General features: G+C 43.5%; 1 protein-coding gene across 7 annotated transcripts in view; it reads right to left on the bottom strand.

Moving 5' to 3' along the window:
• Nucleotides 1-472: 472 nt before the first annotated feature.
• Nucleotides 473-18,674, bottom strand: part of MIER1 (MIER1 transcriptional regulator) — a 396,268-nt gene continuing 378,066 nt past the window's right edge. For all 7 annotated transcript variants that reach the window (XM_086953817.1, XM_086953835.1, XM_086953836.1 and 4 more), the window contains one exon: nucleotides 473-3,703. In XM_086953817.1, coding sequence (XP_086809943.1) covers nucleotides 3,384-3,703 — 320 coding nt within the window. In that variant the 3' untranslated portion in view covers nucleotides 473-3,383. The remainder of the gene's footprint in view (nucleotides 3,704-18,674) is intronic.

Here is an 18,674-nt window from a genome sequence, read left to right as displayed (position 1 = left end):
ATTGGATTGATTATTGATCCCCCTCCATGACTCTGGGATCACCTGTAGCAGGAGTGCATAGTGGTATACCGGAGTTTACTTACTTGCACTGCATTGGATATAAAAAGAATGCAGAAGCTCGTTCGGACCAGGGGACCAAGGTTGTAATTAGCAATTTTGGCTTGAACTGATGAGCATATAATGGGTAATCTGTCAGTTGTAATGTACCACTGAGCAAGTACACTCTCTCATGTACTGAAGCCCTTTAATATTAATATTTATGAGAAAGCCTGAACAGAAATATTTCAGTATAAGCATATGTAAACTCACTGATTTTAAATGGCATTTATTACACACTCAGGAGGAAAACACATGCACTCACAGCCAGCCCTTAATCCGACCCTCCTTTCTAGAAACTACGTCTAGATTTCACACACTAAAGTTCCTGGTGTATGGAAAAAATTGACAGAAAATCTTAATGACAAAGACCGTGTTTTTTCTTAAAAAATATTTTAATATGTTTCCAAGATTTGCAGACAAGATTTAGGCAGGGATATTTGAGGAAATACCAACAGTGCAAAACGATGCTTAAAAAGACTTATAAAATCCGATTCGTAACCACTGTTCATTGAAATGCTATTTTTACTTTAATAGAAAGATGTGCAAAGCATTTATAAATAGGTTACTGAATTCTTTAAAACCCAGGCGAACTTTTCAGAAAGCACTTCATGAAACAGGACATGTTTGACATGGAGAAACCATGATTAAGTTGGATAAAATGCAGAGTATCAAGAAGAAAGCAGTGGCTTTGTACTTGTGAGCCAGTTAAACTCATTTTAAAGTGTTTTAAATACTGAATGTTTACCTAAAATACCAAAGCTATAACAACAGAAATTCAAATAGTACTAGTAGTGCAATGACTTAAATTCGTGTGGCTTCATTTTGAACAATGACAAACCACATATTGCGTACAACACATGTAAACAAAATGCTAGTTACAATTAAATATTCATAAGCGATAGGCAAGAATTGCATTGTTGTTGAAATTAATGGAATGTGTACAGTCTTCTTTTGATTTTTAGTTCTTAGAATACATGAAAAGGCAAGTTTTAGTACTCAAGCTAAATTTCTAAAACATGTACCATGCTCTAGTCTGCAAAGAAACCTGAGAATGTTTTTATTAAAATAAGTTCCTATAAAATGTGCCTGTAAGCAGACGACCACCTCACAAAATGCATTAAAATAAATTCAAAATATAGTTATCTGACTACAAGTTGCAAAAGGTTTAAAAACACTAAACAATCTTGGTTAAGAAACATTTTCGAAAGACCATCTTTGATATAAGGCTACCATACTTTGGATCTTAAAAAGAGGACCAGAAAAGATATAAATAGAATGTTCATAAAGCAATGCTACTTTGGTAGATCAATGAAAGATTTTTCACAGGATGAAGAATGAGGAAGTAGTTATTCTTAACTACTTTAAAAACAGAAAATTAACATTGCTAAGTGAAAATGTCAAATCCAGAGTGTAACTATTTTGGTATGAAATCACAAAAAATGAAGATGCATTATGGAGGACAATGTGGACCAAAATAACTGCAGGTTTAGACAATTTTCGATCACCTAATCTTTTTCCTTTGATTGGCACTTAAAACCAACACAAAGAAGTACATGTGTAGTTATGTTTTAGGGGTACTACTGTCTCAACTAACGGGAATGAGAACGAATCAGGAAGCAATATCCAGAAGCTGTAATGTATAAACAACTACATTAATAACATTCTCGTAGTCAATATAAATATTTGGATCCAGTAATTTAAATACTGCCCTTTTCCAGGGTCTAAATAGCTTTTAATTATAAACATTGATATTATGTACTAGAGAGTGTATCATTTCAGGAAAGAACAGGTATCAGCGAAGTTAGCCCTCAGCATATGAGCTATTAACCACCATACTGCAATTTTACCCCTAATAGGTTTGCGTGCACACGTTTATGTCCCTGCTGTGTGATTCCATTAGCTTAAAATGTAGGGCAACCACATTCATTAATTCCTGTATTCTACGCTGACTAGTGGCTGCACTAACCTCAGCTTTGCATACAGGATGTTAAAAAGTGTCACTGATTTACATTGGTGTACAGAATTTTTCTGTATCTGTAAGCTATTTTAAGCAAGTCCTTTGTGTTTCAGAAAACCCTATAATATTGCCTTGGTCATTAGCGAGGCAAGAATCTACAGCATACACAAACATATCGCTATGATTAGACTGAAGGGAAATTTCAAGAGCTACTGTGTGCACTTTTCTTGCCAAGTATATTTAACTTATGATGCATATGAATCTTACTATTAAGTAAACCTTAATATCCGAATTTCAGTTTGTAAAATAAGAGACAATAGTTACCACTGTAACCAAACCATCCAAACAAATTATACTCTTCCATTTATGTTAAGAACGGGACAGCTGAAATCCATGATTTTTTGTATACAAGTGTAAAGGTGAAAAATAACTGACACTCATCCAATTTTAAACTTAAATACAAACAAAGTGGTAAGAGTGATGCTTAGTTGCACTATCCTAATTTTCATCACAACTCCGAGCACAGAACAAGAAATGTGGTTGGCAGTTGACTGCAAAAACACAAAAAGCAAAAAAACACTGACAACGTTCCTAAAGAGGATTGTTTGTAATGACAAAAATGGTTTTCAATGATAAATTGGCAGAATGTCCTCCAATAATAAAAAGCTTACCAAATATACATGTTAAGAAAAACAATTATACAGGTTTTGTTTTAAGAAATGACAGCTGAATCAAGACTAAGTACTGTAAAAAAATCTTTCAAAGGCTACAAAGAAATCTGGAAAAATACTGAATGTATTTCTTAAGCCCAGATAGGAATATGGAAAGACATCATTGATGTCAACAATTTACATATACAAACCTGACTTGGTTTATTTTTTTAAATTCTATATATAAAAATGAGGCCAATATAACTTTCAGGATTCATGGGATTTCCTTAATTTTACACTAAATCTATATGAGAAGCAAATGTACTTAAAGGTCATTATTATACAAGAATTAAACAGAATGCTACACTGATTAAATAAACATTCATACATAAAGGAAGCCTAAACAAACTGCTATGTTTAAAACAATGTCATGGTTTACATCTTCGGAACTCTACCATTAGAATGGGAAAGCGGTCAAAATAAATAGTCTTGCTATAGGCAGCTTTTAATTCAAGAATACTACCACTCACTTGTTGCACAAATACCTTTAACAACTAAAACATGTACACAAAGTTTGACAAATGTAAAGTCACTGATTAGTGTTAAGGTCGCCCATCAACCCTGAAAATTTTCATATTTCCCAGATTCTCTCCATGGAATAAAAAGTCATTTAAAGTTCAGCCATCTAAAGTATCTAATTCTTCACATGTTCTGTGTGAAATTGCTCCTTGGAAAAACTCCAGTGAGTTTGAGCTTCCTTTACCATTGCTGTCAATTCTTGGTCTCTTTGCAGATCTGTCATTTGACTCTTCAAAATCATTTTCATTTCTTGTATTTAGATGGATTTTTTTGTGGTTACTGGTATTTCCACTGTCATGGCCATTGGTATTTGCATTAAGATGTTCCTTTTTACCACAAGTAGGGCCATTTGAATGTAATCCTTCCATGTTTATTTCATCTTTATTCGACAATTCCAACAGACCATTGGAAGAGAGACCTAAAAAACAGAAAAATCAGTTTGTAAACGAGTAAGTAATCTCTTTATTGCGTGATTAATAAAAACCTTTGCAATCAGCTACATAGTAAAACACATGTGCAAAGTGCATAAAACAACCCATTTTGTACTAGAAAAGTTCATTAGATTTCATTTAAGAAATTACAATATTTCCATAAAATTACAGGGAGAGTGTAAAAACTGGCCTACAGTACGAGCAATAAGGTGCGATGGATGTCCTAAAAAAGTGCAAAGTGTCAGATTTAGAGACCATTCTCCTAAAACATTCCTAAGGCAGTGCAAGTTTCTATAAAATTGGCCTTAAGAGTCATGACTGAACTAGCATGGAAGACTAAAGATGGCCATCCAGAAGTACATATTTAACAGTTACAATCAGCAATTTTTATGTCGCAGTTACTGACCCACAAAAAAAGAAAAAGAAAAACTATTTAAAATCCCAAGGAACAGTAGTCGTAAACAGTAGGTACCACAGTAGGTCTCTTAAGAAGGATTCCAGTGAGAAACTCAGAAATCGATGGGCCTGGATTGAGGATCGACTTGTTAGAGTACTGCTGGGGTTAGCTTTGTTTTTACTGCGCTCATAAAGTGGACAAAGCTGCAGGCCAACCACACAAAGCTTCCCTTGAATCATGTCTTCACCGCCTGCCTACATGTTCGTATCGAATTTTCGATCAGACGCTGCTTCAATAGCAGTCTTCGTTCCTAGTCTAAGCCCATGCAAATGCATAGTAAGTGTAAGACATCCTCTTTGGCGTCACCACATAGTCTGCAATGATTAGTTGTGTCTGTGCGTTTCCATGGAGGGAGGTGCCTCTTAACGGGTAAGATTCCCAACCGCAGAAGCAAAAAATTTCCTTCATGAGTCTCGAGAAGCCTGTTCCCAGGGTTGTGACTTGCACCTCGAATAACTCTGAATTACAAACCATCCGTGGGCCCTCCTGCTTAGTGCTGCTTTGTCTTCTTCAAGGGATACAAACTTCACTGATATATTTACAAGGTCCCTGAAGCTTTTGTGGGGCATACTGGTTTTCCATATGTCCTTTAAAGCAAGTTGCCTTATTGCTTACTGAAGGTAGGCCATGGCAGGACTGCCTTTTTTCCTTGTCATCTATGTCCATAAGTGTGAGTTCAATTTGCTGGGCTCAGCTTCCTTTATTTTGTGCCAGCATTTGGCATAGGCACCGTTCCGTGTTATTTGCTGCTTTTGGAGGCCGAACTCTAGCCTTATTTGTGCTGGCGAAGTGTATTATGGGAAAGTGAATATTATTCTCACGGCCTTGGAGACCAGCTTATCCAAAGTGCTCATGTCTCACTCATCGATTCACTACCATAAGTGATTGTAGGTAAGCCTAGCTCGAAGCACTTCTAGTAGAGGGAGAAGATTGGGGCATGTTATTTTGTGCTTGATGTTTTTTAATGCAACTGCCAATAAGGTCCCTCTACCTTCGATAGCTGCTTTTTGTTTGAGGTACGTGCCCTTCCTGTTGAAGATTATTCTCAGATACTTGTATACGTCAACCGTCGCCCCCCAACATCCACCGGGGTAGATGTTTGTTACTCTGCTGGTTTAATACCATGACTTTAGATTTTTCAAGGTTTATACTTAACCCGTTTTTGTCTGTGAAGTTACTAGTAGTATTTATCAGGTGCTCCAGGCCAACTGGAGTTTGGCTTATCAGTATCAGATCGTCGGCACACTAAGTTTGAAAGTGTTAAACCGCCCAGATTCGGAGCATGATGGTTACAGTTATCCAACTCAATAGAGATCAGACACAAAGAGGTTGAACAGAGTTGGGGCAAGGGCGCAGCCCTGGTTCAACGCTTTGGAGGTTGGTATTCTCCTTGACAGACAGTCCCCGGCCCCCAGCTTAATTTGGACTCATGACTTAGAGTGGAGTAGAATTAACGGATTCAGGAGGGTTGGAGTAATTTCCGACCCGGAGAGTTTTGCCCAGAGCTTTCCCCATCAATGCTGTCGAAAGCAGCTTTATAAATCGATGAAGCAGACAAATAGTGGCTTGTTGATCGTTTTGGTAGCATCTAATAAAAGCGAAAGAGTAAGAATATTTGTCGATGTCCCCATGCTTTTTTGAAAGCCTGTTTGATTGATGGTAATTAGGGCTTTTTCCAGTGCCCACACCGTGAGTTCATCCAATAGAACGCCCGCGTAATATTTGGCCTCGATGTCAATTAATCAGATGAGCCTGATTCTTCGGATCAATCTTGCTACCTTTCTTGTGGATCTGTGAAATAATTGATCCCATCCAAGAACCTGGAATTTTTTCAGCTTCCAAGATATTATTAACAAGCATTAAAAATGCAATAGGTCTCGCAGTGACATTATTTAGAGCTATTGATATTGTAAATGACATAATTTTTTGAGTGTAGTTTTAAATTCTTTAAACATATTGAAAATGAATTGTAATTTTAAATAAAAGTACTAAATGGCCTAATGTGATATATACAGACTTATTGTGTCTAACTGTAAACTATATGTGTTTGTTAGAGGGCAACATATATTGTATATGTTTGTGAGTAAGATGTGTTGTACTGATGGAGTATTTAGATTAGAATGAAGGGGAAGATATGCAGATAAAAGGTAAGGGAATTAGGGTAGTATTGTAAATGGCTAGGCCTTTTATTTTGGGTTTGGTTTTAAATATGTAAATAAAAGGCATATACATTTACAATGCGAGTAGCTCAAATTTGCTTAACTATGAGACCTATTGCATTGTAAATGCCTGTTTAACAGAGGGTAAGCAAGCAACAAACTGCGTGACACGCCAGGTATAGGAACTGCGACTAGCCCCAACCGCCCTTCCTCTCATCACATCCCCTCCCTCGCACTCCATTGCACCCCTGTCTGTCGTCAACCCTCAGCCCTCATCATCCCTCTCCAACCCCCTCCACTTACTGCCCTGCCCACCCTTTCCTTATCAACCTAACTGACCACTATCTTCCCTTTCCTGACTGCCCTATTTTCCCAGCGCTCTTCTTAATCTTGTGCCTTATGTATTATAATTATCACTTTCTCCACAGTATGGTGTTTTTTGTCTTCCCATATTTATCTTCCTGAAGTCCCCCATATGTTGACTTATATGTTGTGTATATACTATACTGTTATGTTTTGGGGTCCCTGTTTTTTTGACCGTCTGGCTCACAAAATGCCCCCGGGTCCAGCCAGCGCTATATAAAACCTCTAAAATAAAATAAATAGTCCGTAAGAAATGCTAATTACTACTCCTACTCCACCACCTACTACTCCTACTCCACCCCCTACTACACCACCTACCACTACTCCTACTACTCCTGATCCACCACCTACTACTCCTACTACTTCACCACCACCTACTACTACTTCTCCTACTCCACCTACTACTACTCCACCACCTACCACTCCTACTCCACCACCTACTTGTACTACACCTACTCCACCACCTACTACTCCTACTCCACCACCTACTACTCCTACTACTTCACCAGCACCTACTACTACTTCTCCTACTCCACCTACTACTACTCCAACACCACCTACTACTACTCCAACACCACCTACTACTAATCCTACTCCACCACCTACTACTCCTACTCCACCACCTACTACTCCTACTCCACCACCTACTACTCCTACTCCACCACCTACAACTCCTACTCCACCTCCACGACTTCTACTACTCCTACTCCACCACCTACTAATCCTACTCCACCACCTACTCCTACTACTACTCCTCCTACTCCATGTCCACCACCTGCTACTACTCCACCACCTACTACTCATACTCCACCACCTACTACTATTACTACTCCTACTACTACTCCACCACCTACTACTCTACTTTCACCACTTCTACTACACCTACTCCACCACATACTAATCCTACCCCACCACCTACTCCTACTCCACCATCTACTCCTCCTAGTCCACCACCTGCTACTACTCCACCACCTACTACCCATACTCCACCACCTACTACTCATACTCCACCAGCTACTACTATTACTACTCCACCACCTACTACTACTCCACCACCTACTACTACTCCACCACCTACTACTCATACTCCACCACCTACTACTCATACTCCACCACCTACTGCTACTACTGCTACTACTCCACCACCTATTACTATTACTCCACCACCTACTCCTACTACTCCACAAACACCCACTACTACTGCTACTACTCCACCACCTACTTCTACTCTACCACCTACTACTCCAGCACCTACTACTACTCCAGCACCTACAACTACACCTACTACTACTGCTACTCCTACTCCACCACCTTCTATTACTACTCCACCACCTACTACTGCTACTACCCCTCCCCCTACTACTACTCCTACTCCACCACCTACTACTACACCACATACTACTCCTAATCCTCCACCTACAACTCTTACTACATCTACTCCACCACCTACTCCTACTACATCTACTACTACTCCTACTCCACCACCTACTACTACTCCACCTCCACCACCTACTACTACTCCTCCACCACCTACTAATCCTACTCCACCACCTACTACTCCTCCTACTATACCATCTACTACACCTACTCCACCACCTACTCCTACTACTCCACAACCACCCACTACTGCTACTACTCCACCACCTACTACTCATACTCCACCACCTACACCTACTACTCCAGCACCTACTACTACTCCAGCACCTACTACTACTCCTGCTACTGCTACACCTACTCCACCATTTATTACTACTAGTCCACCACCTACTACTGCTCCTCCTCCTACTACTACTCCTACTCCACCTACTACTAATACTACTCCTACTACTCCTATTCCACCACCTACTACTCCTACTACTCCACCACCTACTCCCACTCCTACTCCACCACCTACTACTACTACTCCTACTCCACCACCTACTAGTACACCTTATACTACTACTACTCCCACTACTCCTACACCACCTACTTCTCCTACTCCACCACCTACTACTCCTACTCTACCACCTACTACTACTACTCCACCTACTGCTACTACTCCACCACCTACTACTACTCCACCACCACCTACTACTAATCCTAGTACTCCTACTCCACCACCTACTACTCCACCACATACTACTACTACTACACCACCACATACTGCTACTACTACACCACCTACTACTTCTACTCCACCACCTACTACTTCTACTCTACCACCTACTACTCCTACTCCACCACCTACTACTCCTACTCCACCACCTGCTACTCCTACTAAACCACCTACTACCCCTACTAAACCACCTACACCTCCTATTAAACCACCTACTACTCCTACTAAACCACCTACTACTCCTACTGCTACTCCTACTACTCCCACTCCACCTACTACTACTTCTACTCCACCACCTACTACTCCTACTCCACCACCTACTACTACTACTCCACCACCTACTACCCCTACACCACCACCTACTACTACACCACCTACAACTACTCCACCACCTACTACTACTCTACCACCTACTACTACTCTACCATCTACTACTACTCTACCATCTACTACTCTTACTCCACCACCTACTACACCACCTACTCCTCCTCCCACTCCATCTACTACTCCTACTTCACCACCTACTACTCCACCACCACCTACTCCTACTACTCCACCAACACCCACTACTACTGCTACTACTCCACCACCTACTACTACTCTACCACCTACTACTCGTACTCCAGCACCTACTACTATTACAGCACCTACTACTACTGCTACTCCACCACCTTCTATTACTACTACTCCTACTCCACAACCTACTACTACTCCACAACCTACTACTACTCCTCCCCCTACTACTACTCCTACTCCACCACCTACTACTATTACTACTCCTATTCCACCACCTACTACTCCTACTCCATCCCCTACTACTACTACACCACATACTACTCGTACTACACCACCTACTACCACTACTCCTATTACTCCCACTCCACCTACTACTCCTACTCCACCACCTACTACTACCCCTACTCCACCACCTACTAATCCTACTCCACCACCTACTACTACTACTCCACCACCTACTACCCCGACACCACCACCTACTACTACTACTCCACCACCTACTAGTCCTACTCCACCACCTACTAGTCCTACTCCACCACCTACTAGTCCTACTCCACCACCTACTACTACTCCACCATCTACTACTACTCTTACTCCACCACCTACTACTCCTACTCCACCACCTACTACTACTCCCACTCCATCTACCACTCCTACTCCACCACCTACTACTCCTACTCCACCACCTACTACTCCTACTCCACCATCTACTACTCCTACTCCACCACCTACTCACCTACTGCTACTCCTACTACTCCCACTCCACCTACTACTCCCACTCCACCTACTACTCCTACTCCACCACCTACTACTCCTACTCCACCACCTACTACCCCTACACCACCTACTACCCCTACACCACCACCTACTACTCCTACTCCACCACCTACTACTACTCCTACTCTACTGCCTACTACTACTCCACCTCCTACTACTCTTACTCCACCACCTACTACTCCTACTACACCACCTACTACTACTACCACTCCATCTACTACTCCTACTCCACCTCCTACTACTACTCCATCACCTACTACTCCTACTCCACCACCTACTACTATTACTACTCCTACTCCACCACCTACTACTCCTACTCCACCCTCTACTACTCCTACTCCACCTACTACTCCTACTCCACCACCTACTACTCCTACTACACCACCTAATACTACTCCTACTCCACCACCTACTACTACTCCACCACCTACTACTACTCCACCACCTACTACTACTCCAACACCTACTACTACTACTCCACCACCTACTACTACACCTTATACTACTACTACTCCCACTACTCCTACACCACCTACTACTCCTACTCCACCACCTACTACTCCTACTCTACCACCTACTACTACTACTACACCTACTGCTACTACTCCACCTACTGCTACTACTCCACCACCTACTACTACTCCACCACCACCTACTACTAATCCTAGTACTCCTACTCCACCACCTACTACTCCACCACATACTACTACTACTACACCACCACATACTGCTACTACTACTACACCTACTACTACACCACCTACTACTTCTACTCCACCACCTACTACTTCTACTCTACCACCTACTACTCCTACTCCACCACCTACTACTCCTACTCCACCACCTGCTACTCCTACTAAACCACCTACTACCCCTACTAAACCACCTACTACTCCTATTAAACCACCTACTACTCCTACTAAACCACCTACTACTCCTACTCCACCACCTACTACTCCTACTGCTACTCCTACTACTCCCACTCCACCTACTACTACTTCTACTCCACCACCTACTACTCCTACTCCACCACCTACTACTACCACTCCACCACCTACTACCCCTACACCACCACCTACTACTACACCACCTACAACTACTCCACCACCTACTACTACTACTCTACCATCTACTACTCTTACTCCACCACCTACTACACCACCTACTCCTCCTCCCACTTCATCTACTACTCCTACTCCACCACCTACTACTCCTACTTCACCACCTACTACTCCACCACCACCTACTCCTACTACTCCACCAACACCCACTACTACTGCTACTACTCCACCACCTACTACTACTCTACTACTCTACCACCTACTACTCGTACTCCAGCACCTACTACTACTACTACACCTACTACTACTGCTACTCCACCACCTTCTATTACTACTACTTCACAACCTACTACTACTCCACAACCTACTACTACTCCTCCCCCTACCACTACTCCTACTCCACCACCTACTACTATTACTACTCCTATTCCACCACCTACTACTCCTACTCCATCGCCTACTACTACACCACATACTACTCGTACTACAACACCTACTACCACTACTCCTACTACTCCCACTCCACCTACTACTCCTACTCCCCCACCTACTACCCCTACTCCACCACCTACTAATCCTACTCCACCACCTACTACTACTACTCCACCACCTACTACCCCGACACCACCACCTACTATCACTACTACTCCACCACCTACTAGTCCTACTCCACCACCTACTACTACTCCACCATCTACTACTACTCTTACTCCACCACCTACTACTCCTACTCCACCACCTACTACTCCTACTCCACCACCTACTACTACTCCCCCTCCACCACCTACTACTCCTACTCCACCACCTACTACTACTCCCACTCCATCTACTACTCCTACTCCACCACCTACTACTCCTACTCCACCACCTACTACTCCTACTCCACCACCTACTACTCCACCACATACTACTCCTACTCCACCACCTACTCACCTACTGCTACTCCTACTACTCCCACTCCACCTACTACTCCTACTCTGCCTACCCCTACACCACCACCTACTACTACTACACCACCTACTACCCCTACACCACCACCTACTACTCCTACTCCACCACCTACTACTACTCCTACTCCACTGCCTACTACTACTCCACCATATACTACTCTTACTCCACCACCTACTACTACTACTACACCACCTACTACTACTCCCACTCCATCTACTACTCCTACTCCACCTACTACTCCACCTCCTACTCCACCTCCTACTACTATTACTACTCCTACTCCACCACCTACTACTCCTACTCCACCACCTACTACTCCTACTCCACCTACTACTCCTACTCCACCACCTACTACTATTACTACTCCTACTCCACCACCTACTACTCCTACTCCACCACCTACTACTCCTACTCCACCTACTACTCCTACTCCACCACCTACTACTCCTACTACACCACCTAATACTACTCCTACTCCACCACCTACTCCTACCCCTCCTACTCTTATTCCTTACTCCTACTACTCCTACTCCACCACCTACTACTACTCCACCATCTACTACTCCTCCCACTACTCCTACTCTACCACCTACTCCACCACCTACTACTACTCCTACTCCACCACCTACAACTACTCCACCACCTACAACTACTCCACCACCTACTACTCCTACTCCACCACCTACTACTCCTACTCCACCACCTACTCCTACTCCTACACCTACTACTCCACCTACTACTCCTACTCCTCCACCTATTCCTCCTCCTATTCCAACTCCACACCTACTATTACTACTACTCCACCACCTACTACTCCAAATACTCCTACTCCACCACCTACTACTACTACTCCTACTTTTCCTACTCCACCACCTACTACTCCAACACCACCACCTACAACTGGTGGTGGTGGGTAGGGTGCTGGTGGGTATAGTGGCAGTGGGTAGGGTGGCAGTGGGTAGGGTGGCGGTGGGTAGGGGTGGAGGGTGGCGGTGGGTAAGGGTGGTGGTGGGTTTGGTGGTGGTGGGTTTGGTGGTGGTGGATTTGGTGGTGGTGGGTCGGGTGGAGGTGGTGGCCAGGGTGGTGGGTATGGTGGTGGCAGTGGGTTTGGTGGTGGTGGGTAGGGTGGTGGTGGGTAGAGCAGGGCCCGCAGGAGCCAGACTGCGATCATGGCCTAGACTCTCACCTACTCACCCCTGGTGATAATGGAGGGGTGGACGTGCCTGGGAATGCAGCTATACCTGATAATACCTCAAACACCACAGTGGTCGGGTGATATCCTGAAGGCCCTCTAGTGCCAAAGGGTGGTGGCCACACGACCTGTGTGCACCTGTGCAGCGACTGGCGCAGTTTGTGAGGCCTCGCGACCAAGCAGGCCCTGTCCTGCCTATATTGGGCTCCCACTGCCCTGGACAGTCACTTGGGAAGCCTCACTCTCTCTGCCCCTTTGTCCTGTTCTCTTGTCTGGCCAATCCTCTCTCCTCCACTTAGCATACACTGTCCTCCATTGCCACCCTACTTTTCTCCCGCTCACCCCTCTGCACCTCAGTTCTTTCTCTGCCTCCTCTCACTGTCTCTTGTGCGGCTGAACCTTCCTCAATTGGGTTTCTCCGACTCCAGTTCTGTGATGTAGACTCCAACCCTCCCTTGTGTCTCTGCGCCTCGTACCGCTTTTCTCTGTTATTTTCTCCAGGGCCCGTGGAAAGGGAGGTGAGGGGGGTTCCTATGGACGTTCCTGCCAGGATCAGATGTCTGCCCAAACTGATCGGCATCAGCTTTCGCCCTCTGGTCGTTCGTCTCAACCAGAACTGCTAATCCCTGGAAGAGACCTTGTGGGGAGAGTGACATTTCACCCCCAGATCGAACCCAAAAGAAGAGCTCCTTGTTCCTGCAAAAGAGAAATTTGTCGCAATGCAGAAGCATTCGGAGAGTCGAACTCGAAAGCGCCCTAATGCTGACTTAAGATGCATACAACACTATAATCAGAGGAAGTTGTGAGGCAGAAAGTCGGCGGTATCTCGACTGAGGGCCTTCAGAGAGGCCTCGGCCCCTCCGGCCCGACTCTGTTGCTCTCTCCGTACACTTTGGCACAAACAAGGTGGTGGGGGGGCGGGGTGACTAAATTGGAGGCATGTGTTTGACTCCATCATTTAAAATGTGACGCAGCTGTGTTCCAGGAAACACCGTAAGGCAAGGACTGCTTCTAGTCACCAACAGGAAGGCGAACCACCAGCATTACCACAAATCTGTAGAACAAACAGACAGTCGATGAAAATGCCAGACCGAGTAGCATTACTTCACCCACTGACGATAAGAGGTCTAAATGACGGTTTAAATTAGAGGGTCAAAACTACACGCGACAATCCAAATAAAGATAAGATTATCATATCTGTATATACAAACCAAGACCGCCTCTCCCCTACCCCCTCCACCGCCGAGGAACGCGCAGGAATGACTGCAAAAAGGCTATAAAAAAAACATGAAATTTCCCGGAAACAACTAATGAATCCCTCCCCTCCAGGACTCCGTGACCGGCCTCGTGGTTGCCATGGCAATGTTTCTGGAAATCTGCTTGCGACACCAGAAGTCAGGTCACGGACCCCTCAAAAGGAGGGAGTATAGCGGACAAATCATCCAAACATGGGCATTGTCCAATGGCAGGCCTCCGTTTCGCGAGGCCGGCCAATGGCAGAAGGGGCGTGGTTTCATGCCTCTTCTTGCTTACTAGAACTCTCGCCTGCGACAGCGCATGCGCTGCGACGCAGGCTTCGACCTAAAAAGGGGTAGTAGAGCTTTAGCCCAGTCCTTTGATCCTGCTTATAAATAATAGGTGGTAAACCGTTGGGCCTGGGCGCTCCATCCTTTCAGCTTTTCGAGATTCTATTCGCAATCTGATTATTTGAGAAGAGGAGAGCGAGTTCCAGACCTTGGTGTTTTGGAGGCTGCCAGTTGTGTTGGCGCACTGGTGAAATTTCGCCTGCTTCCCTGTTGAAGTGGTGCGGTAAGTACTTTGCCCAGGCGTCCTTCGTTTTATGAGAATTTATTCCTGGAGCCATTGGGTTCTCTATACTGTTGACTATGTGCCAAACCCTACCACTGTTGTTGGTTTTTGCATCATGTAGCAATTTTGTCCATATTTAGTTTGTAAATTATTACAAATGTTCAAATGAAAATACATATCTAAAATAAATATAAGCCACTAAGATACATTCAAAAGGAAGGTTAAAAGTTGCAAAAAGAGTTCAAACAAAAAAAGATGCCTTGCAGGGGCTACATTGCATTAGATTAGGGCAATGAAACCAAAATGTTTAATGCTGTATAATTTTTTTTATACAAACGGACCAACACTAAGCGGCGATCTATGCACACATATGAATTCAGCAGCCCACATGCCTCGAACATCAGGATTAGTGGTTACCAATCAGTTTTAAACTACCAATCTATCTCACTCTTGAACTGTCCTTTAAATAGTCACTGGTCGCCAACGATTAGCACAGAACTTCCCCCATTTTATCAGTATTTCAATTTGTAAGCACAAGACAACACAAGATTACCCTCAAATTGTCCTAAATTCCATGCCCATTCCTGGCAAACTATGGTCTGATCTTTATTCTAATAGGCATATGTTCCTCATCATAGATATAAGTATACTTTTAGTCATTTGAGACCGCTGCTTTTATAGAGCTAGCTCTTGTAGCAGAAAAGACGGTACATAGAAGAGATTCACTTTAGGAGTTTAGGGGAACTATGGTTCTGGACAGTCAGAGTTATGAGATGTACATTAGGAGATTTATAGGTGGAGATAGTATGGAGGTCTAGATCCTCACACATAGCAGAAGGTCTCACGTCTAGTCATTTCCTTTCTGCATTTTCAGGTCTTAAGTTTGGCAATGATGCGTCTGCTGTGGGTGTTGCAAGATCCAGTAGAAATCCTAATCTTGGTAACCAGGTCTAATAAAGTGCATGAACTGACTGCCTCGTCAATGACAGCTGGTCTTCAAGATGTTGCAAAGGGAGCAAGTGGAGTTCCCTGAATGTAGGTGTGATTCTATGATACTTTATAAGACCTTTAAACTGAAAGGCAACAGTATGGTGGGCATTCCTCCAGAAGGTCAATGGTGTCTCAAGGGTACCAACCAGCAATCTGTTACCTCTGTTTAAAAAAGATAGGATCAGTGTTTGCATAACATTCCAAAGTTTCACGAAAGGCCTTTATTTGGTGCATCAGACATTATTGGTGACATGTTGAGTGCTGAGGTAGAGGTTAGCCTTTATGGTGATACCTAAGTATTTAACACTGTTGAGAAATCATCCAGTGATGATGTCCATATTTAATGCAGAAAGTCAAACTTGTGGTTGCCGTTGATTGAACACAATCTAATTTATTTTACAGTAGATAAAAATATAAATGCTTGGCAGATATTCAGAATAATTAGAAAAACAGATAAGTGCTAGAGAAGAACAGTGCCATGAATAGAAGCACAAACAAGACATTGTGACCAGCTTGATTCAGGATCGCCGCTGTAGCTATAGACACGTTTTAGTGATGATGGCTAGAAAGAGCAAAACATGTCCAGGATAGCTTAATACTTTGATCCAAGATTGGGACAGCATCACAAAGAGAAAATCTGTGACATACCTGGAGTGAGAACCTGAGTGCCGAGGGCCAGGGGCAAATCCCCCTCAATTAATCACCACTTGGTTGACACTCAGGAGAAGAATGGGGAGCCAACAAGCATGACGTGGGGAGCGGGCAGATACTTAGGACGAATAGAGGGGTTGTTACTTGGCGGGGACTGTAGGAAGCACGTCTGAGGGTGAGGTGTGGGTTGCCTGTCAGAAAATTTGACTATTGTGCTTGAAGTGTAGCAATGCGATCCTCCACAAATTAATCTATTGCCTAGAGGAGACCTTCAAGTAGAGTGGAATGGTTTTAACACACTGATAAAGCTTGACATCCCTGCCAGTCAGTAAGATACCAAGGGGTGCCATGTGCATGTTGAAGATCACCGGAGAGAGGAAGAAGTTGTCACAAGAGAACGAGAAGAGCTTGGACATGGAGGGACGGATATAGATATGGTTGGGGGTGGGGGGGAGGGGGGTGATATAATGTTCCTCATCTGCAGCCTTTTCCAGCGCAAACCACAGATTCCTCCTCTTCATTTATATAATTAAGTCATAAAGAAGATAAATGGCCTGAGAGTTAAATGAAGTAAGAGTTTATTAACTTGTGTTTACTTTGATCCCACATATCGCTTTCCCTTCGATACTGGAGAAGACTATCCAAGAGTGAAATCTAAATAACTTGTAATGACAGTTTTCATTTAACAAACTGGCTGAACCAAAATACATTCCTTAACAGAACTTTACCAAACTGGGTGCCAAATGTAACGTCTATGCAGTACACGAATTTGTTGGAGATTGCACTACATGATCTCTTCCCAGCCACACATGGCTCTCTCTTCACAAACCAGACACCAAACATAAGTACAAGCTAGTTAGTGAACATGGCAGACTCTGTTTGGAACACTTAAGGTCTGCAATCTAAATAGTTATCCCTGATCCTTCACACCTAGGACCACCCCAGCATATTGATCAACAGAAGTCCATACCAAAACACCCAACAAAGGCGCCCCTTCAAATTGCCACACCACTGCCACTTGCTGAAAACCTTTTTTGTTCCATAGTATGCAATACAAAAAAAAGGTATATCAGTTGCCTGACTGACTTGAGTAAGTCTGGTGCAAATCCAAATTGGAGCCACCCCACTATTATACCAGAACAAAACAAATCAAAACTTCACGTTCACCAGCACAAAAAAAAAATAAAAACTGAAAAAACCCCACTACATTAGCAATACACGAACGCAACCTGAAAAAGCATTGGCAAAGACAATGAGTCTTGCTAACACATGCAAACAGCATGTGTGCATTTCTGTGAATGAATAGATTATCACATTAAAACCAGACCTACTAGCTCTTCCAATGCTTTTATCCATGAGTGTTGTGGCAGTGCATAGACTGCCAGAGTAGTGAAACAGTATTGTTTTGAAAATTAAAGCAACCCTTAAACAATTGAAAAGCAGCTAATTTCACGCAATTAAGTCTAAACATCCTCTGAAATGGAGAAAGTGTTGCACACAAGTTAGAATTGCAAAGGAGGAGAGAGCCACTAGTTAGATGACAGTATAATGTTGGTATAATGTTGGTAGTGAAGGAGGCGAGAGGACAGGAAGAAGAGGAATGGCAGCAGAGAAGAGTAGATGGTATAAGGATGTAAGGGTGGAAAGAGAGAAAGGGAACATGTAGTCTGTGTCAATGAAAAACTGCACAACATGCATTACAATAAAATATTACTGAATAGAGCACCTTACTGGTGTATGTCTGAAGAGCTGAATAGAGTTATAATGTCGGACTTTTCTTACCTATTAACCGCATCGCTGCGGCGCGAATTCCCCGCCCATGCTGACTCCACCTTGCGCGGGCGGAGTCATGACAGAACGGTTCCGACATCCGCACAGCTCAACCGAAGTGCATGACGGAACCGTTCCGTCAACAGCATCGAAGGGGTTAAAACATC

The sequence above is a fragment of the Lissotriton vulgaris genome, chromosome 1_1, assembly GCF_964263255.1.
Source record: "Lissotriton vulgaris chromosome 1_1, aLisVul1.2, whole genome shotgun sequence".
NCBI lineage: Eukaryota > Metazoa > Chordata > Amphibia > Caudata > Salamandridae > Lissotriton > Lissotriton vulgaris.
Note: the sequence above shows the minus strand (reverse complement) of the source record. Positions and strands in the feature narration are given on the sequence as shown.